We start from the raw sequence: 22,237 nt of genomic DNA, 5'->3' as shown, positions 1-22,237 counted from the left end.
GGTGCAGAGTCGGGCTCAGTAACTATTAACATAAATTTTACTTAGAGAGCCACTTGTAATGGAGCCTTACAGCTCAGGGGAAAGGCTTGGCTCAACACTGAGACTTAGGAGGTGAGGATGCTTTCTCGTGAGTGTGGATGCCTTCTCTAGGGGCAAGCTTGATACAGAAAGATGCCAGAGGATGGGGAATGTCCAGCTAAAGGAAGCAGATCTGATGGAGGAAAAGGAAGGCGTGGAGAAGACCCGCGTGGAATGGGTCCAGAGAGCGGGGGCGTGGGTGCGACACCTAAGCAACCCTTATTGAAACATCTGCCGGGGCAGGAGAAACCACTGCTTTTATCAGCGGGAAAATGAAGGCACAGAAATGGGCCCTCCGGCCAGACCCCCCAGCCTCTTGCTAAAGCTGGAAGCAGGACCTGAGCCTCTTGACACTGAGAGAGCTACCTGGTCCCCCACGTGGCCTAACACCCTCTGGCCTTAACTCAGCTATGGCTGTCTCAGGGGGTGGGCTGCAGGTGCGGGGGTTCTGGTCCCAGGGCCCAGGCTAAGCAAGGCCTGTTCGGTTGGGGTGAGGGAACATTAACAACAGAGTAAGCGGCTGCAGTGCCAAACCTAAAGAGAGATGTTCCCTACGTCTCCCTCTCTCATTCCTAGGTCATTATAAGCTGTTCTGGGAGATGCCTGCCCTACCCAGGGGCCCCTCTCAAGCTGTGTTAAAAGGAGAAAGAATAATGCCCAGAAAAAGGGAGGTTGCCTAATACGTGGGGCATTATGTTCAGCCTGGGGCCTCCACTTAGCGGGGATGCAGATGACTAAGGAGAAGAGTGAGCAAGAAACTGGAGTCTGATCCAGACCAAGTCCTCAGATGTCTTGCTGAAGGATCAGGGACCACTGGAGAGAAGATGATGAAATCTGTTCGCAACATTTAAGGGGCCTTCAGTGGAGGAAGGAAGACCAGGCTGCTTCACTGGCTTTGCTCCGCGGGTACTTGACGCTTTGCCCCCCACCCAGGGCTTTTGTGAATTACCTCATTTTTTGGATGTCCTGAGGCTAACGTGCCAGAGGTCAAGGGCTCTAAGCTCGAGCAAGAGTCTAAGCCCAGATCAGCCTAGATGGCAATAGTTTAACCACCCGTTTACATGGCTAGAATTTTAATGCAGATACAGGAAACAGAGTGAGGACCCAAGTCAGATACCACTGAGGAGTTTAACTTTAAGAAGATATGTCTAAGTCAGAGCTGGCTGAAGATGGATGGAATGGCCTTTTAAAGTGATGAGCTCCCTGTCCCAGAGCGTGTTCCGTAGAGGCTGTATGAATGGCAAGATTAAGTGCATGTACAAAGTACAAAGTGAACGGTGGAACCAGGAGCCAAACGGCCTTTTTGGGCTGTCCCATGACATATGGAGTTCCCAGGCCAGGGAACAGATCCCAGCCACGGTTGTGACCTAAGCTGCAGCCGCAGCAACGCCAGATCCGTAATCCACGGTGCCGGGTCAGGGATCAAACCTGTGTCCCAGCGCACTCCCAAGATGCTACAAATCCTGTTGTGCCACAGCAGGAACTTCGAGACAAACTGTCTTTTAACCCCGAGTTCGGGCTGTATCCAGCCTCTGGACTCTGTCGCCACTGTGTCACTGGATGTGTTGGTTCAGCTGAAACGTGTTTCAAATTTCCAAAAGGAGTTTTACTCACGAGGCTCTGTGCCCCCTCTATTGTGGGGGTGTTGAGCCCATCTGGCCCTTCTCAGCATGGCTGGGCCTGTCTGGGCCAGCCTGCAGGGGCTCTGTTGGCAGGCAGCTCCCATAAGCTTCTTGGGAAAACAAAATAACCAGGTGTGTTAGGGTTGGTGGGTTCCCTAGGTCACTACTCCCAAGGGGACTTGGTTGCCCCAAAACTCTTGGGCAGAGCACAGAGGAGGGAAGCAGGCATTTAGGCAGGGTGGGGGTGGGGCTCAGGATGCTCAGTGAGGTGCCATTTGCAGTACAGCGTGTCTCACTCGTATTTCCTCCCAGCTCTGCCTCTGGGGTTGCAGGGCAAGGTTCATGGGTTGGAGGAGCCTGTATTAAAGGGAAGGAGAAAATCTCATGAAAAAATCCTCCAGTGGCTATACCATGAGAATGGGAATGCAGGGTTCCACACCAGCCTGGGTCGCTGCAGCCATGCCCACAGTGAAGCGGGGCAGCAAGCACAGGATGGCAAGGAGCACACACAGGATGTCTCGCGGGTCACGGAACACATGGAGAAGGCCTGGGGGGTGAGGGTCCAGTCTCTTACTGGTGGGTACCTGCACTGGAGGTCACCAGGGGCAAACAAAACCGCCCCAGAGTTGAAAAATGGAAAAGTTGACAGAATGTGGATTTCCTGTCTTGAGTAATGTCAGCCCCCAAATAGATGTGGCTGACGTGGCTGACAGGAACCCCCTCCCTTTTCCTCACCTTGGTTCCCTCCAAGGATTCCCACCCTTGTAAGATTTTTGGCATTGTCTCCTCCCAGTCCTGCAGTCTTTTTCAACAGATCTCAGGGAGTGTGAATTAAGCCTGGAGGCCCTCAGGCATCGGTGATAAGAAACAAGCAACTTCCAGGATTTCCCGTAACAGGCCCAACAACTATCCACAAGGAGGTGGGTTCGATCCCTGGCCTCGCTCAGTGGGTTAAGGATCCGGTGTTGCTGTGAGCTGTGGTGTAGGATGCAGATGTGGCTCGGATCCTGCATTGCTGTGGCTGTGGTGTAGGCCGGCAGCTGCAGCTCTGATTCAACCCTTTGCTTGGGAACTTCCATATGCTGCAGGTGCAGCCCCCGAAAAAAGAAAAAAACAAAACAAAACAAAAAACAAGCAACTTCCCTCCTACACTGCGAACATGGTACTAGCCGTGCACCATCCTTGATGGAATCATGAAGATGGTTATTCTGGCCCCTTTCCATATTGCTTCAGTCTCACTCAGATCCCATTGAGAAAGTTGGGATGATCCTTGCCAGCTGGAGAAAGAGCCCTGTTCTTTGCTGGGTCTACCTTAGGCAAAATTCCTGGAGGCAAAAAGGCCACCTCCAGCAGAGAGTTCAGGAAAACCTAGTGCTTGATGTAATACAGGCTGGAGTAATGCGGGGGTTAACTCAGAAAAATGGAATGGTTTTGTTTCTCAGGGCAGTACGGAGTTTACTTTGTACCCTCACCGTCCCTAACTTAGTGTTTCGGATTGCTAATTTTATGGACATTTTTCTAATTTTTTGATTCTCCTAAGAGGTGTTATTCGTTTTTTATCATTTCTGAAGAATATTTTAAGATAAACAAAAGAATGAAAAGAACCAGTCCCAATTTAACCATTTCCATGCTTCCTTGTCAAAGGGCACAAAACACTGCCCATAAGAAAGAGAAAAGAATTGTTGGATGGGAAAGCGCAGCGGGCTGTGAGGGAGTGACGATGGGGGAAAAGTAAAACATGCGCATGCGCATGAAATAAGACTGGGACGCTCGGAGAGGCAACCCTGGGGCAGAGGACCCTGTCGCGCTGAAGTTTATTCTAGGCAACCAGGCACCAACAGCAGGGTTCACCCTAAACTCTGGCAGAGCCTGGAGCGGTCGACTGGCCCCTCCCCCGTGGCCCGCCCCTCTCCATGAGACCCCGCCCCCCGCTGGTTCCCACTCCCCCGCCCGCCCCGCGCTCCCTGCGGGAGCGAGCCCCGCCCCCGCCCGTTCTGGCGCCAATCTCCTCGCAAAGGCCTTGGCCTTGCGGGAACCACCTGCTGAATGGAGGTTCTTCCCGCCCAGAGCCCAGAGGAGTCATTGCTGGGTCCCCAGAGCCTGGCACGAGCCTGGCCCGCCCAGAGTGAGTGCTAAAGCGCTAATGCAGCCGTGCCTCGGATCACACCTCACCTGCGGAAGTCCACCTTCCTGGACACTGGTTCTAGGTCCTCCCATAGTCACCCTGCGGCCACAGAGGGGCTCTGAGAGTGGCACACCCCTCACCCTCACCGCCATCTCCCAGAGGTAGGACCCCAGCCTAGGCGCCCGTCGTCCAGCTGCCTTGTCCACTAAGGCCACTGGCTGCTAGGTCTGAAGGGGAACCCTTTAGGAAGGGGCTTTTACTGTGCTTTTCTGAGAAAATTATATGTAAAACCTGATGAGCCATTCAACTTCACTTTCCAAACCCTGTAGATATAACATACGAGTTCCTGTGGAAGATAAGAGGGGTTTTGTGGAAGGAGAAAATACAAAATGCTCCCTCTTTACATTAAAAATAATAATAATACATATATATAAAGTCATGCGTTCTCATCGAAAATACAATACTTTTGTGTACCTTTAAAAAAATTGCATCATAACTATTTTCCTACCTTATTATAGTCTTCGAGAGATGATTTTTAAAAAATTGTTGCCTAACTACCCATCATATGGGTGGGATATGATTTATTTAACTGTTGAAAATGCTGGACACCTACTTACTTTCTGATTCTCCACTACTGCAGAACGCATCATGCTGAAGAATCTTGACATAAATTGATTATTCCATTAGAATAGCTTCCTAGAAGGCGAATTCCTGGGCTAAAGTTATGATCTTGTAAAAGCTCCCCTGACATACTGTTAAATTGTTTTCCAGAAAGGTGGTGCGAATTTTCCTTCTTGCCATCAGAATGAGAGAAAACTACCCACCCGCTCCACCGCCACCAATAACAACTTTCTCTGGCCTTGAATTACATTTATTTAAATTTTTGTCAATTCCAGAGGAGAAAAAGCAATTCTTGTAGTTTTAATTTGTAGTTCTTGGATTCGAGAGGCTGTTTTTCATTTTATTGGCTATTTGTATTTCTTCCTTTGTGGTTGTCTGTTTTTATTTTTAGCCTATTTCTAACCGAGGAGATGCGTTTTTGGGGGGTTTTTTGGTAACTAAGACTGCTTCAAACAATAGGGATATTTGCCACTTGTCATGTTTGCTGCAAATATTTTTCCCAGTGTAATAGGTGCTTTTTAAATAAATTCATATTTTTGAAGGATAGAAAATCTAAAACTGCGGCGTAATCAGATACACCAGTCTTTTCCTTCACATTTCTTCTCTTCTGAAATTTTATGCCTAACAATTCTCTCCCATCTCAGGACCGACTAAATATTCACTTTGTTTTCTGGAGCTTCTTCATGGTTTCTCCTTTTCTATCTGACTCTTTAATCCACCTGGAATTTGTTTTGGTGGCTGGTAAGAGGTGGATTCTAATTTGATTTTTCATCCAAGTATCCAATTTCCCCATTAACATTTATTGAATAATCAATCACTTCCTCACTGGTTTCTTTCCAAATATTGGGTTCTCACATACTAGGATTTATTTCAGGGATTTCCATAGGTTTCATTGATCTGTTATTAACTGATTTTTCAGTAATGACACAGGGATTTAATTGCCTTAGTTTTATAATACATTTTAATATGTGCTGAAGAAGGTTCTCCAATGATCTTCCCAAAAAAAGTTAAACTTCTCTTTTATTTATTAAAACATCCTCAGAATCAGTAGGTATATCCCCTTAAAATTTCTAATTTCGTGTTCTCTTGGTTTTTTTTTTTTCTTCTCTCAATTAGATTTATTAGAAGTTGGTATCTTTGGGATTTACAAATTCTCTTTTTTTCTGTTTTGAAATTCATCAGTTCCTGTCTTTATTATAAAACTAATTTGTTCTCCTTAAGCTTGTTTTGGTCTAATGAAATCAATTTATTTTCATGCTTCATTTTTTTAATGAAAAACTAAGGATTTTTTAAAAAGTTTCTACCCTCATTTACTTCTTTCTTAAATGCTAAAGATATTAACCAGAGCAAACCAAGAGCAAAATACTCATCTCCTGAATTTGCACACCTTTCTGCCTCTTTGTCCTCTGTGTGATCTTTAAGGATTTTTTTTTTTTTTTATCTGAGAACAACTTGTTCACATCCTGAGTTTTGATAATATAGAGTCGTTGTAATTTTTAAAATATTCTTCAGTGGTAGTTTTGAATAATTCTCTTCTGACCAAATTGTAATTGAGGAGATTGCTTTAAAAGTCCCCTCCCCCCCAAAAAAGGTTCCTTTCAATTGAAGTTTTATGGCTTTGTAATTAGAGAATATGCCTAAATATTTTTCTGACACTTTGAAACACGTGGCCAAGAAGTTGATCAATTTTTGTAAATGTTCAATGGATGCTTAAAACAAAAATGTGTTATTTGTTCATAGGCTATGAAGTTCAAAATTTATCAATTAAAACATTAAAAACTCAGATCACCCACCTCCTTATTTATTTTTGCATAAAAGTTCCCAGTATTACTATGTATAATATTTTTATCCATATTAAATGGTTCCTTTGGGCCATTTAATGATTTTTGCTTTGAGTTCACCTTGGTTTAAAATGAGGATTTCTACTCAATTGCTCTTTAGTTTGCACTTACCTAATAAATCTTTGCTATTCATTTATTTTTCTGGGTCCTTCCGTTTCAGGTACCTCCTTTGTAAATAGCATAAAATTAAATTTTGCTTTTAAATCCTATCTAAGTAAGGGACATTTTCTTCCAATTTGGGAGGTAAAGTTCAATTACGTTGATTGTTATAAATTTTAAGTTTGGTTTCCTCTCATCTTGTTTCATGCTTTCTGTTTTTAAATTCTTCCTTCCTGCTTCCTTTATTTTTCTGTCTCTGTGTTTGTCTCATCCAGGGATGTGGAAAATGCACATTGTCAGGGAAGGGAAAAGTGACATTGTCAGGCAGGGGGCTGGGGTCTCAGGTCTGCCGCTCCCTGGCTCTGTGACCCAAAGCACATTGATTAACCTCTCTGTGCCTCAATTTCCTCACGTAGGATGGGGATAATAACAGCCCCCATAACTCAGAGCTATGGTATGGATTAGGCAAGATAACACTTGCCTGATGCTACTGTCATCATTATTATACTTTTAAAATTCTACCTGTAGTTATCTTCAAGTTTAAAAAAATGATTTAAACTATATTTCTCTACTACAACTGAGTGATAAGGCTTTTTAAATTCTCCTCTACTTAAGATGATGAATCTTGCATGCTTTTACTAATCCTCTCTAGACTTCTCCTCAACTTTGTAATCTGAGGGTTTGCAACCCTCTCATTATTGTGGAATTATTATTTTTATTGAATACATATACTCTTTCCAGAATCTACTTTTTCCAGAATTTGGTTTTGCAGCCATGCTTAAACGCAGTCTGGATTTCATATTTACCTGTTTTCAGTGTTGTCCATTTTTCTGTTATATTGTGCTATTATTAAGATCTTAATTGTAATTCAACCCTTAGTCAACTGATATACAAACTCCTCCAAAAGTGTAGGTTGTAATCTTCTGAGCCCACAAAACTCCGAGAATGACTTTTGTTCTGTTTCCTCATGTGAATGACACTAATGCCCGAATGTCTACTAGAACTTAGGGTTCCTGAGGAAAAGTCAGCTCCGTGTTGCCTATGTGCCTTGAGGATTGTTTAACCTCATGATTCAATAAATTTTCCAGAAAAAAAATTTTTTTTAATTTCTATTTATTCTATGGAAAACAGGAAACCTTTTGTTCTGACTAATCTTAGCCTCTCCATCACCCCTCCAGCCAGCTTTTTTTTTTTTTTTTTTTTTTTTTAGGGCTGCACCCATGGCATATGGAAGTTCCCAGGCTAGGGGTCGAACTGGAGCTACAGCTGCCAACCACAGCCACAACGACACTGGATCCTTAACCTACTAAGCAAGGCTGGGGATCGAACCTGTATCCTAATGGATACTAGTCATATTCTTTCCACTGTGCCACAATGGGAACTCATAACCAGCCAATTCTGGAAAAGTTTTCTTCACGTATGTCTTTGATTATGCTTTTTTATCCAAATCATTCCAGTTTCTTCCTCTAAAATAATTCCAGTGCTAGGATGTAGCCTGGATTCCACAGCTTCCAATTCTATCCTATTCACCCTTTTCTCTCATCTCTGTTTTTGTCTTCTTCATTCAGACAGAACCTTTAAGTTTGTCCTTCACATTTTGTGTTTTAAAAACTTTGGTGTCACAATGTGGATTCTCTTTGTGCCAAAACAATTTCCATTTTCTGTGAACTCTAGGCTTATATGAACCAGATACATTTTCCTTTCATATCCGCCCACTCTCTCTACCATAGAGATCACATCTTCTTGCACCTTGTTAGGGATGCCCAAGAATCCTCAAATGTTGCTTTTTTGTTCCTCAGAAGTAAGCATTCTTCTGTATCTTCAGAATTATTGTCCTCTTTCTTAATGCTGCAGATTTGTTTCAAAGGCCTCCTGTAGGATTCCCCTTTCCTTCTCCTCACCTTCTTTCCCTTCCTTATCCCTGTCCCACCAACCACCTGAAATTCATCTTTGAATTAAGAGTGATCTATCCAGACCTGGCACCAGGCAGGAGGATTGCCCTAGGCAGCTCCTTTGCCCTATAGAGTGCTGAGATCCCCTTTTTCCAGCTAGAGGGCAGGGTTCCTGGTCTAGCAGTCTTCATCCAATATGACAGGATACTTTACTAACGAGTCCTCTCCTACCCCAAACCTGCGGTTTGCCAACCTTTAAAATCATGGACTCCTGCTAGTAAAAAGTTTTTGTGCACACATCCTCCCTCTGCTATATGTATTTATTCTAAATTGTCCACATGCATATCAAAATTAGCAAAGTTTAACCTTTTCAGAGAAAAATAATCATGAAATAGAAGTTCTGATCATTTTCTTCCCAGCATCCCAGTGGGTCACTGCCCATGTGTCACACATCGGAGGTTGTGCCTCAAATCAGAAGGCATGTGATAACCCACAGACCCGGGCCCATTGTTCTCAGGGCTCTTTGCAGCTCAGCACAGCACACAAGGGCTCTACTTAGGCGCTCATGTCAACCCCATGCAGCGTGCTTCCTTCTCTCTGCTCCTTTCTTGGAGTTGAAGCCCCTGCCAGAGGTGGCGGGAGGCCGTGGGTGGGAGACAGGGAGGAGAAGGGAACTGCTCTTGCTCCCAGTTCCCAATGCGTATAGACCCGGCTGTCTGGGACAGAGGCAGAAGAGGCTGGAAGAAGGAAGCCTCTTTTCTCTTCCTTACAATGAGAGGGATACCTCTGTTTTAATGAGAGAAAGAATGGCCACTAATTATTTTTCTCCAGTTCCAGCAGTCAGGTCTCCAGGATCAAATTCTTCATGAAAAGGCCAATAGGCAGACATGGATGAAAAGGCACACCATCCTGGTTGATAGGCTGGAAGGCCTGAGATATGGACCCAGCCTGTGTGCAGAACTTGGAGCCTCAGGAGGAAAGAGGCCAAAGGGATTCCATTGGAGAGGTTAGGAGGTCATTTACAAAGCTTGGCTGGGGATGGCAAGATTCAGCCCCCTTGGTCAGCGTAATGGGAGGCCCTGTTGCTTCTCCCAGGGAGAACAACAGCCACTATGAGCTGGCAGCCTTCTGTTCAGGGCGTGCCAGGAAAGCCCCCTTCCCCAGCCTGCTGCCTTTAGGCCTGGGGCCTCAGAGGGTCTCCCCGCCAGCTAGGCTGCTTGGGATGTGACAGTGGTTAATGAGGAGTTTCCTCAGATGGGCTCTGGGAGGCCTGGGGGAGGCAGGCACGTGGCCGGGAGAATCCCAGAGAATGCCGAGTGCCACAACTGTCAGGCCTTGGAACCCATGATGTAATGCCTCACTGGGGTCCAAGGAAAACAAGCCGGCTGTTGACGCTGCCCTCCCAGCAACCAGGAGCTGCCTCCCCATAGCAGGCTGTTCTGGATAATTACGAATTCCCTCTCCCTCCTTGGAAGGAGGAAATGTGAAAAACCTTTATTGTCACATAAAAGCCAACCCCAGATATGAGAAATGTCTTTGTAAAGGAGTCTCGCTGAAGAAGGATTTCCATAGCAACTTCAGAAGTGTGTGTATACAGCACGAGACGCATCTAAGGCTGATGAAACCCACCTGGAATGTGAACAAGCCCCGCTCTGGCCCTCAGCAGAGGGGAGTTTTGCTGGAACCTGTCACGCTGCTCTGGGACCTTGGGCACGTTCTTTACCTTCTCTGCTGTCGTCTCAGGTGGCAGACTCGTCACCCGATCAGGCTGAACGAGATCAAGGTCATCTTGGCCACACTGTCCTGCCACCCTGGGTGGGGGCTTCAATCCTCCAAATCAGCCCCTGCCTCTAGTCTCTGTCCAGTCTCTGGTTGAATAATCGTGGTCTCTGCCAATCTTACGTATTATTTGACATTGGGGAAGGACAATGGTCGCTTAAGCTTGCTTCTGAAAGAAATGGCTCCGTCTTTTTAAAAGAAGTGCTTTGCCTGATGAGGAAAAAACGTGCTTATTCACGCATGCTTTTCACACTTCCATAGGGCAGATTCCTGGGTGGAGTCTCTGAGATTTGAATGCAGGAGGTTTACTGGGGCCGTTCTTAGAATCGACACCCATGCAGCACGAGGGAAGCCAGGCTGGGAAGAGGGAGGGGTGGAAGTGCCCTGCCATCGACTGGCCCCTAGGGAGCCCTGGAGCCCAGGAGGCCCTGCAGAGCTGTCCTGCAGGAGATACAGGGGCTTGGCCTTTCAACTCCTACACTGACCAGACACTGGATGCTTGCTGCTCTAGGCAGGAAAGCTTGACCTTGGCTGAGGCAGCTCCCCTTCATCCAGGGCAATTCTTCCACGGCTGGTAACCCCAGATGCGGGAATGAGAGCCTGAGCTGAGCAGGGGTCCCTGGGTGGCACACCACAGCGCCCGTGACACTGATGTAGACGGGCTTGAATTTAACATGAAAGACAGGGTGACCAAATGGTTAAGAGCACAGACGTCGGGGGCAGGTAAAAGAGCAGGACTGGGATTTAAGCATCAGTCTCAGTGGCTTTGAGATGCTCAGATCGGGAAAGTGGCCAGGAGGGTCTCGGCCACAGTTTCCTTGGAGGCCCAGCATTCAGCCTGGGCTGGGGAGACAAACATGACGTTTCAGAATCAGAAGCAAGTTCAAATGCTGGCTTCATATTTACTGGCTCTGGTGACCTTGGGCCTATTACTTTATAGCAGTTTCCTCCACTCTAAAAGGAGGACAGGAGTTCCCATCGTGGCACAGTGGTTAACGAATCCAACTAGGAACCATGAGGTTGCGGGTTCAATCCCTGGCCTTGCTCAGTGGGTTAATGACCCGGCGTTGCCGTGAACTGTGGTGTAGGTTGCAGACGTGGCTCGGATCCCACGTTGCTGTGGCTGTGGTGCAGGCTGGTAGCTACAGCTCTGATTAGACCCCTAGCCTGGGAACCTCCATATGCCTCGGGAGCAGCCCTAGAAATGGCAAAAAGACAAAATAAGTAAATAAATAAATAAAAATAAAAAAATAAAAGGAAGACAGTCACAGCACCTCGATCATAAAGCTCTTGTGTGGGTGAATGGAGATAAGAAGTTAGAAAAGTATTGCACGTTTCTTAACTTTCTTAAGAAAGCAAAGTATTTCACATGGAACTGGCGCAGGGTAAGCTCCAAACGGGCAATGACAACACTTCATGTGCTTTAATAAACCCCCTCATGTGAGAGCCAAGCAGAGGCCTTTCAGTCAAAGCGCCTTTTCACGAGAGAAGGAGAAGCTTTGATTTGCTCATTGCTTCTCTGTGCCTTTGCCTCGGACTTCAGCTGGGGCTTGTCAGTCATCTCTGCAGACAGAAGCGCATGGTCTGATGGTGACCCGGTCAACCCAGCCTCAGTGTGGAGGCCATGGAGGGCTGTTCAGTGCCAACTAACATGCAACAGAGGGCTCTGCAAACCACACACTTTGAAGCACGCTTATCTTCCAATAAAAATCATCCCCCTGGAGTTCCTGTCATGGCTCAGTGGCTAACGGACCCAACTAGTACCTGTGAAGATTCGGGTTTGATCTCTGGCCTTGCTCAGTGGGTTAAGGATCCAGCATTGCCATGAGCTGTGGTGTAGGTTGCAGACACAGCTCGGATCTGGCATTGCTGTGACTGTGGCGTAGGCCAGTGGCTACAGCTCCGACTCAGCCCCTAGCCTGGGAACTTCCATATGCCAAGGGTGCGGTCCTCAAAAGACAAACAAGCTAAAAAATAAAAATCATCACCCATACTTCTGACAGGTTCAATAAACAATGAAACTCCCCTGCTGGTACTTGGTTCCATGTTCAAGTACTTGGTTCCATGTTCAATCCATTTGCTCATCTGAAAAATGGGGTGACGTGCCAACAGGATTGATTTGAGGACATGGGGGATTTAACACCCTGAGGTCTATGTAAATTCAATTGTTACTGTTGCTAGACGACTCGGCTTCAATCAATTAGAAAGGAAAACAAATAGAGCATAGGTCTAGCTGTGGTAGGAATTGGTTTGTTCTAATTATAAGAAGGCAGCCACAAAATTCCCAAGAGTTATCAAGGGATCTCCATTATTATTAGCAATTGTCACTATCATTGTATTACAGGCCACAATTCACTTCTGCTATTTGACTCCAACAACAAATCCTATAAAGTGGGTATAATTATCCCCAGCTGGCAGATGAGAAAACTGAGGCTCAGAGAGGTAAAGCGACTGGCCCACACTGTTCAGCTAAGGGGACTATGAGGAGTTTGGGGCTGGAAGCCAAGCATACGCTTTCTCCTTTGTAGAAAGTGTCTGCTTACTGGAGAAGGTTCGTGAAGCATGGTGAAGTTCGGTCCTACTTAGAGCAGAGGTTATAACGTCAGCTGCTGAGTAATGGCAGGGCTCTGAATTTGTGGGTATCATGTGTCCTTCGGGCTTTGTAGGTGAGAAATATCTCCCAACAAGGCACTGGCTCTCAGAGACTGACCCTGACGTGTATAGGGGCCCTTGTCCAGCGGCAGCAGATGCCCTCTTAGTTTGACTGCGTATCTGCTGGCCAAACATCTGAAAGAATTATCTGTACACATTTCAGAACATTTCAAAATAGGTGGGAAATCTGGTTCAGTGCACCCCTGTGAGATGTTTTTAGACAAACTGTCCTCCAGGTTCTTTTGCTTGTTTCATCGTTACTGGGACACTGGGAGGTGGAAGATTTGACAACACAATTTTAAATGTTGATGAAGGACTGGAGACTACCAGGATCGTGTAAATTACACAGGGTGCTTGACCAGGCCTCCTAACATACTAAAAATAATCTTTTTTTTTTCTTTTCTTTTTTTATAGCCACACCTACAGCATATGGAGGTTCCCTGGGCTAGGGGTTAAATCAGAGCTGTAGCTGGGGTCTATGTCACAGCCACAGCACTGCATCCAAGTAGCATTTGCAACCTACGCCACAGCTTGCAGCAATGCCAGATCCTTAATCCACTGAGCGAGGCCATGGATCGGACCTGCATCCTCAGAGAAACAACATCAGGTCCCCCTCTGAGCCACAACAGGAACTCTCTGAAAATAATCTCTTTAAGTGAACATATCTTCCTTCTATCGCAAGTGATCTTCATTTTAAAATGAGGACACTGGGAGTTCACGTCATGGTGCAGCTGAAACGAATTCGACTAGGAACCATGAGGTTGCTGGTTCGATCCTTGGCCTCTCTCAGTGGGTTAAGGATCCAGCGTTGCCGTGAGCTATGGTGTAAGTCACAGACTTGGCTCAGATCTGGCGTTTCTGTGGCTGTGGTGCTGGCCAGCAGCTGTAACTCGGATTGGACCCCTAGCCTGGGAACCTCGATGTGCTGTGGATGCGGCCCTAAAAAGCAAAATAAAATAAAATAAAAATAATAAAATGAGGACACTGAGGCCCAGAGTGGTCAAGGGACTTGCTCAAGATCTCACATCTACTTAGGGGCAGAATCCAGGTTTCTAAACTAGGTGTTCAGACTCCACATTATGAAATCAGAGAAAATCAATATCCAAGACCAGCTTGAAAGGGAGAGGAGTGAGCAAGGAAGGGCAGCTTGGGGATGGCAGTGGAAGGAGGTAGCCACAGACCTACCCTTGAGCCTTGATGCTGGCAGTGCTGAAGAGCTGGCATTATGCGCTAGAGCCCCAGTTCTCTATCAGGCCATATCCCCCTTCTCCTCCACCAGCCACCTCTGTGACTCATTGCTCAGCCACCAGCCTCCACCAGCCTCGTAAAACAATGTTTCCCAAAGTATGTTCCACCCAGTACAGTGCTTTTCCGACGTTAAGGTGCCTACAAATTACCGGGGAACTCATGAAAATGCAAATCCTATCCAGTACTTCTGGGGTGAGGCCTGAGCTTCTACATTCTAACAAGCTTCCAGTGATGCTGATGCTGCTGGTCTGTGGACCAAATTTTGGAGTAGTGAGGCATCAGTAGTGATGCATAATGAAAAGTGTTTGTGGTGCATACTCTTCGGGAAATCCGGACTAAACGAAATTAAATCAGTTTCATTACTGCAGGACTTCTCAGAGCCTTCAAAATGCTAATGAGCATCCTTCATCTCCAAGCAAGAGAGATAATACAGAGAATGCAAAAGTCTTATAGGTGAGAAAAGGGCAACACCGTAACCGGAATGCTTTGAGATATACTGGTTTACAAAGAGGGAACAGGAAATGAAGACGATTCTATGTGCATTTTCCCCAGCTTACCTCAGTTCCAGTGTTTCAAAGTGGCAGCTCATATTCAGCCCTCCCCTTTCCCATTTTCTCCTGACATGTCTGGGTACACGCTTGCTTCTTCCATTGGACCACATACATCCACACCCTGGCCCCTCCCCGACGGCTTCTCCTCCCTTCCCCCATCCTGGCGCGGGCTGCATGCTCCGTGGCCCCGGGTGGAGGGGAGAACGGAACCCTCGGAAATACCTTTCGCAGACGCGGACGGTCCAGGCAGCGATGATCCACAGTGAGATGCTGAACACGAGCAGCACGGTGCCGGGGCAGATGGTCATGAGGGTCTTCATGACGAAGCGCGTGTTGAAGTTGATCTTGTTGAGGGCCCCGATGCTGCGGGACGAGGCGTCAGTGAAGAGCTTGCTGTGCAGCAGCATGACGCGGGCGATCAGGTACAGGCGCAGGAACATCGGGATGGACAGGATGATGTCCACGTCGGCCTCGGCCCGCGAGGGTGTGTAGGAGAAGGCCAGGCGCGCCGTCCAGAAGAACTTGTACTCGCCGGGAATGGGGTGGATGGCACACACCAGCATCTCCAGGCTGATGTAGAGGATGCGCTCGTAGGTCATGGCTATCCGCCAGTCGTCCGCACCATTGTCGATCACGAAGAGCTGGTGGGAGCAGAGAGCCTGTTAGTGCAGCCTGGATGGCACCGCACAGCAGGCCGCCGGAGGCCACGGCCGCTGCCCCACTGTCAGGGCCCTCTTTGGGGGCCTGGCTTGGGTGGAGAGAGCCCTGGATGCGGAGCTGGGAGACGTGGCTAAGACCTGATCACTCGGGGGGCCTCCGTTTCTGTAAATTGCTTCCCGGGGTCCCTTGCAGCCGGAAGGGGCCGCTACACTGGCTGTTTCAAGATAAGGAATGAGAACAGCTCACCCTTATGGAACACAGGTCCCTGAGTCCCTGCCAGGCCCTGAGCTGAGCCTTGAGGGAGATGTGGAGATGAAAAAGTTATGTTTCCTGAGTAAGTGAACTCACAGGGCTGGCACAGATGCCCTTCCCCACTCAGAGGAAAGCGTCTCCTTTGCTCTCAGTGCTGGGGTGTTAGCGGTGTGAGCCCTAGAGCCAGACTGCCTGGGTCTGGATCCTGATCCCAGCACTAACTAGCTCTGTAACCTTGGGCAAGTTGCTGAGCCTCTCTGTGCCTCAGTTTCCTCATCTGGGGACAATGATAATACCTGCTGCGTAGTGGTCGTGGTGAAACTGCAATGATGAGTATATACAAAGTGCAGAGGCTGCCCCTCTGCCTGGCACCCAGCTCTTTAAGTATTAGCTATTGTTATTTTCAGCATGATTAATCCACAGGGCCTCTGTCTGTTAGGGCTTCCAGCCCTAACCTTCCTTCCAAGAAGCTGAGACTTCTGCTGTCACAGCAGAAGGAGGGGCAAAGCAGCTGAAATGAATGATTGCCGGGCACCTGCTGTGTGCCCAGCCTGGGCTCAGGACTGGGTTCCCCTGTGAGGAAGGCCCAGGCTTGTTTGAAAACAAGGAGGTCCCACTGTGGGGTCTCCCCATGCCTGATCACTCTGGAGGGGGCCTCATGTCCTTCCCCTCAGTGGACCCAGCCTAAATATCTGTGGACCCGCAGGTCCAGCTTGGGCAGTGCAAAGGGTCTGAGTCTTAGAGAGTGAGGCCTGAGATAAGGACCCTGGATTGGGTGGGTGGGTGGGTAGGGGTTCTGAAAGGCAATGGAAGCGTTTACCCTCATGTCCCAGCCTCTCTGTGCTGGGCCCTTGCCTGTCCAGCTCACCCTGTCCCAGCTTGCCCTTGCACACAGCCCTGCACGCTGCCAGCTTCAGGACAACAGCGTGTGATTCTCTGCACGGCTGCTTGTGCTGGCTCGTGAGGAGGAGTAGAGGCCAGGCTCTCACGGCCGAGCACCATCCCGTGTCAGAATGCACTGAAATTAATATGGGGGCCATGGTTGTGTAGAAGAAATTTTTTTTTTTCTTTTTAGGGCTGCACCTGTGGCACATGGAAGTTCCCAGGCTAGGGGTCAAATCGGAGCTGCAGCTGCCAGCTTATGCCACAGCCACAGCAACACAGGATCCAAGCTGAGTCTGTGACCTATACCACAGCTTGCAGCAACTCAGGATCCTTAACCCATTGAGCAAGGCCAGGGATCCATTCCACATCCTCAGGGACACTATGTCTGGTTCTTAACCTGTTGAACCACAACCAAAACTCCAGAAGAAGTTTTATTTAACCTGAAAATATACCCGCAGCATGGAGGGAGTAACAGAGAGACCTAGTCAGTACGGATAGGGCGTGCTGGGTGAAGGCCGAGCTAAGCCTTCCCCTCCCCTGCCCCCACTTCACCGGGAATTTAGGGACTGAGGCCCTTTCCTCTGTCCTGCTGTTTCCTCTGTGATCTGGGCCAAAGGAACTGTCTGCTGTGCTTTGAAATTAGTCACCAAGCACTGCCTCCCCTACAGGCTGCCATCCTCACAACCAAGGACCCAGGAGGGGAAGTCGTGGCACCCATGCCTGGGGCCTCTGAGGATAAAAAGGGCCCTTCCAGGGATCTGTGTCACGTGGGAGACAAATTCAAGGTGAACCAATCGAGTCACATGACTCGGACAATAGGGGTCTCCTGTCTGCTTGCTTTTAGGGTCCCCCTGTGACATTCTGTCCGCTGCAAGGAACAAGTACCAAGCACTTCAGTGAGCTGTCCAGAGGCAAGGGCAGGTGCAAAAATGCCCAGGGAGGGGAGGCAGCCTGGGCAAGCAGCTCTCTCACCCTGCTGACCAGTTTCCCCGTCCTCCTGCCCTGGGACCTTCCAGAGCTCTAATGGGGAGCAGAGGAGATAATGGGTATGAAAAGCCTTCATAAGCTAAAAACGACCATTCATTCACAAACATATGGTAGAGGCCCTCTCTCTGCCAGGGGACCGGGAGTTCAGCGTTCAATGAAATAGCTCTGAGCATGGCCCCCATGATAAGGGCCATGAAGGGGAACCAGAGAGCGCTCTAGGAGCACCTGGCTGAGGTGGGGATCTCAGCCCGGGTGGCCGTAACAAGGAAGGTGTGACCTCTGAACAGGAGAGAGTCCCCGGCACAACACATGGAGAGACGCCCCCTCCCGCCTTCCCCAGTGCAGCTGAGCCTGGGTGTCTCCACATACAGGTCTCTGTCAATTAGAGGGACCTAAAAGCTGCTCAAAGGGTTCCCTCTGCCCCCCAACAGGCCGAGCCATGGCAACACGACTGCCTGGCCAAACTCTTCCAATACAAAATGAAAACCATCCACCCTATAAGAAAGAATTGCATCTGGTTACTATAGTAACCCAGTTCACTCTGGGCAGGAACTGAAGAAAAGCAGGTTCCTTTCATTCCCTGATCGAGGACGAGACTGCGTGCCATTCAAGTTAAAGCTGCCAGCGTGGCTGTTCTGCCCAGCTCGACAGGAAGATGCTGGCCCAAGGGCGGTGTCCCCACCTGCCTCCCAGGTGCCTCGATTCTGTGTCAGTTTCCTGCTGCAGGGTGGGGTGGGAGGCGACATGGGGGTAGTGGAGTTGGAGGCAGGCAAGGTAGACTTGAAGTCTCACACCTCCAGGTGTTAGCTGTGTGATCTTATGCAGGATCTGGAAGGGGGCAGGTGACACCAAGGGGCCTTTGGGGGGTCCTCTCTGGGCTGTCATGGCGCAGAGGCCTTGGAAGGGCTGGGGGCTGACAAAAGCATTTCCTCTGAACCTGGCCTGGGTTTCCTCTGCATGAGGAAGGAAAGCCACGTTCTCCAAACTGCTGAGTCTTTCTGCTTCCTCAGCCTCAAACAGTGATTCCACTCATTCAAAGTCTGGGCAGCCTGAGAATGGAATGCTTCCATGCCAGGGCCTGTGGTCACCTGCAAGTCCCACTCTTACCCCAGATGGTGTCCTGAACAGAGCTTGCTCCAGACTTAATCCTCTGTCACTTAACAGGTTATAAGAGCCTGTGGGATTTTTAGCCTGTTGGTACAATTCTAAGAGCTTTGGGAGGAAGATTTTAGGTGACAAAGCAGTTTCTTTTTTTTTTCTTTTTTTTTTTTTGTCTTTCTAGGACCACACCCGCAGAACTAGGGGTCTAGTCAGAGCTGTAGCCACCGGCCTACACCACAGCCACAGCAATGCAGGATCCGAGCCCCGTCTGCAACCTACACCACAGCTCCCAGCAACACAGGATCCTTAACCCACTGAGCAAGGCCAGGGATTGAACCCGCATCCTCATGGATGCTAGTCGGGTTCCTTAACTGCTGAGTCACGATGGGAACTCCCAGCAATTCCAAACTTTCCTTCAAGGAGCTTGTAATTAGAGAGAAAGGAGAACCAAATCAATTCAACCCAACTCAAGTCAAGAAAATAATTAGAACCTACCAGTACTTGAAATTTGTTAAGAGCCGATCTTAAATGTTCTCAAAAAAAAAAAAAAGTAATGATGTGAGGTGTAGGTATGTTAATTAACTTGACTGTGGTAATCATTTCACAATGTATGCATATATCAAATCATCACCTTGTACACTTTAACGACATACAATTTTATTTGTCAATTATACGTCAATTAAAAAGAACCAACTAGGGAGTTCCCGTGGTGGTGCAGAGGAAACAAATCCGACTAGGAAACCATGAGGTTGTGGGTTCAATTCCTGGCTCTGCTCGGTGGGTTAAGGATCCGGCATTGCCGTGAGCTGTGGTGTAGGTTGCAGATGCGGCTCGGATCCCGAGTTGCTGTGGCTGGGGTGTAAGCTGGCGGCTATAGCTCCAATTGGACCCCGAGCCTGGGAACCTCCATATGCTGCGGGTGCAGACTTAAAACAAAACAAGAAGCAACTAGGTGAGAACACGGTGGTGATGTAAATATGAATCAGACACATGCCCCACAAGTCAGCTCACAACCTCTAGCAGCTCTAGCCTAAGAGAGGCCTGAAAAGGGCCCATCTTGGCAAGCTTCTTGGGCCAAAGAGGGATTCAGTGGGGCCGGGAAGGCCTGTATCTGACCAACCTGGTGTGGGGCCACCAGAATGGCCACAGATTCCTCCTATCCCCTGTCTTTGCTTCCTGACATGTGACTTTGCTTCTCCCCCCAGCAAGAGGTACAGTCTATTGACCGTCTCTCAAGCTTGGCCAGTGGGACATTAGAAAATGTGACATAGCTGAGGTTTGAAAAATGTCAGTGCCATGGGGCTTGCTGTAGACACACGGCCCTGTCCTCCCTGTGGCCCCAGCCTATGGCCAGCCCCAGCCAGCAGGCATGCGAGGGAGATCTGACAGGAGCAGAGAAGGTGAGGCCAGCAGTAGAAGCTCTGAGCTGAACCCTGCCCTGGTTGCTGGCCCACACAGTCATGAGCTAAGTGATTGTTTTAAGTCATTAATTTGGGGGGGGTGCTTTGTCATACAACAAAATTAATACATAAATACAACTCACGTGCTTACTTAGCATGCATATCAGAAGTCAGGCAATTCTCCTGCCAGGCCCAACATGTCCCTTCTAGCTTCTCATGTCAAAGCCCCTAGAAGGAACTTCCACCCCTACCCTCCTACCCTGGCACAGTTAATCAGACAGGACTGGTCAGCCTCTCTCAAGTTACTGGGTAACAGGATGTGGAGGGGCTTGTGATAAAGGGCCATGCCAGCTTCCCCAACCCTGGCCCCAAGCAGTGGACACACATCACTTTATATAGCAAGGGATAACTCAAAGCATTGTCAACATCACTTTGCAAGCAGTTTAGTTATTTTGCATGCCGTGTGCTTCTCACATGGGAGGCAGTCAGCTGGTAGACTGAATCAGGGAACAAAGCTAAGACAGAATTGCTCGGGTGTGGAGGAGAAAAACTGCAGGGGCTCTGGGAACAATGAATCTTGTGGGCAAATTTGGGGGGTAAACCGATTGGCTGGCGGTTCGCAAAGAAGTCAGTGTGGGCATGCCATCCTTGAGTGGCCAATTAGAGGTGGCAAAGAAAACAGTCATTTATGGATTCCCCAGAAACCCTGGAATTTCAGCTGTGGCACATGGATGTATAACAGGCTCTCTCTCTAAAGCCTTCTGGGTCTTTCCATTCTGCACTCTCACTTCAGTCAGACCAGGTCTGCACGCTTCCCTCGCTGGAGTTTCTCACAGAGCAAACATGTCATCCCCTTGGGGACCAGCTCTGAAGGGCCATCTGGTCAACCCGGAACAAGTCAGTTCACTTGCTCGCTGGAGCCAGCCATGTGTTAGCTGCAGGGCCAGGAACAGGCTTCCTTGACAGGCAGACAAGGAGAATTTCCTGGAGCTCCAGTGTCAACCTGACAGAGCACCAAGCACCAGACAAACTTGCCTCTTTTTTTTTTTTCCTTTTCATGTAAATGCTTTTGGAGTTGATTCCTTGGATTTGCTAGTTTCTCCATTCTATTTTGAAAGACCTGAGGCCCTTAAGCTTCTTCATTTTTTGTTTTGTTTTGTTTTGTTTTTAGGGCCAGACCTGCAGCATATGGAAGTTTCCAGCCTAGGGGCAGAATCAGAGCAGTAGCTGCCGACCACAGCCACAGCAGCATGGGATCCTTAACCTACTGAGCCTGGCCAAGTATCAAACCCACATCCTCATGGATACTAGTCAGGCTCATTACCACTAAGCTACAACAGGAATTTCTTTTAAGCTTCTTTATGTAAGCAATATCTTTTCTTCAAATGTTCTCAGTTATTAGGGGAGATCCTACTTAGACATTTTCTGACTGATCTGAAAAGCTTTCATTCTTGCACAACTATGGATATTTTATTAAAGGAGAGAAAATGGAAAAGGCCATTCGTATTCTCTACTCTTCTCTCTCTGTGGGAGAAAAACTCCAGGGAAAATTTCCATCATTTAAGAAAATATATGCAAAAAAAAAGCAAAAGGGAAAAAAAATCAAAGATTTTCTTAAAATCGAGTAATAATATATATGATTTTTTTTTCAAACTCCCTGGAGTATATATTCTGCATGTATACCATTAGTATGGGGGTTTCCATGGAAACGACATCAAAAGTCCTGTAATACCTAATTAGGTTTCCCCAAGGACAAGAGCTGATTGCCAGTGATGAAATGAACGCTGGGTTTGCAGTAATGGTTAACATGAAATTTCCAGTCAGCAGATGCTCCAAGGAACTAACTCAAGAAAGACAGGAAGGAAAAGAAAAGCAGAGAAGGTAGGAAGGAGGCCGGCCGGCAAGTCGGTGAGCTGTCAGAAAAGTCCATCATTCCACCACCACCAAGACTCTCGGAGGGTTGGCGACCATGCTGACCAGCTCTGTGTCTAAGAAAACCCCCTCATCTGAAACTGCAGTGCCTTCCTGGGCCATGGGCAATGTCCCATTGTGGCTTTGTGGCCTGGCTACGGTTCTCCTGAGTGCCCCTGGCAGAATTCACCCACGGTCCCCTGTAGTGGTCATGAGATCCTATGGGGACTTTTGAGCCTGCAGTTTGTTTGGGACTGCCAGGGACCAGCGGTGACCATAAATCCTTTCCTGTCTTCAGTTCTTAAGATAGACTTGCACACAGGTTAAATACGTGCCTGCATCAGGCTGCTTGGGCCGCCGTAACGAAGTACCGCAGACTGACTGGGTGGCTTATACACCAGGATTTTATTTTCTCACAGTCCGGAGACTGGAAGTCTGAGATCAGCCTGGTCAAGTTCTGGTGCGGGCTTTCTTCTTGGCTTGTAGACAGCTGCCTCCTCACTGTGTTCTCACATAGCAGAGAAAGAGAAAGA

General features: G+C 48.1%; 1 protein-coding gene across 4 annotated transcripts in view; it reads right to left on the bottom strand.

Annotated features, from left to right (window-relative positions):
* The window catches only part of KCNN3 (potassium calcium-activated channel subfamily N member 3), a 190,298-nt gene that overhangs the window by 55,342 nt on the left and 112,719 nt on the right, over nt 1-22,237 (bottom strand). For all 4 annotated transcript variants that reach the window (XM_047784446.1, XM_047784444.1, XM_047784443.1 and 1 more), the window contains exon 3: nt 14,731-15,149. In XM_047784446.1, the coding sequence (XP_047640402.1) occupies nt 14,731-15,149 (419 nt within the window). The remainder of the gene's footprint in view (nt 1-14,730; nt 15,150-22,237) is intronic.

This window comes from Phacochoerus africanus, chromosome 6, assembly GCF_016906955.1.
Source record: "Phacochoerus africanus isolate WHEZ1 chromosome 6, ROS_Pafr_v1, whole genome shotgun sequence".
In the NCBI taxonomy this organism is placed as follows: Eukaryota; Metazoa; Chordata; class Mammalia; order Artiodactyla; family Suidae; genus Phacochoerus; species Phacochoerus africanus.
The sequence above is the reverse complement of the archived record's forward strand: the minus strand, read 5'-3'. Positions and strand labels throughout refer to the sequence as shown.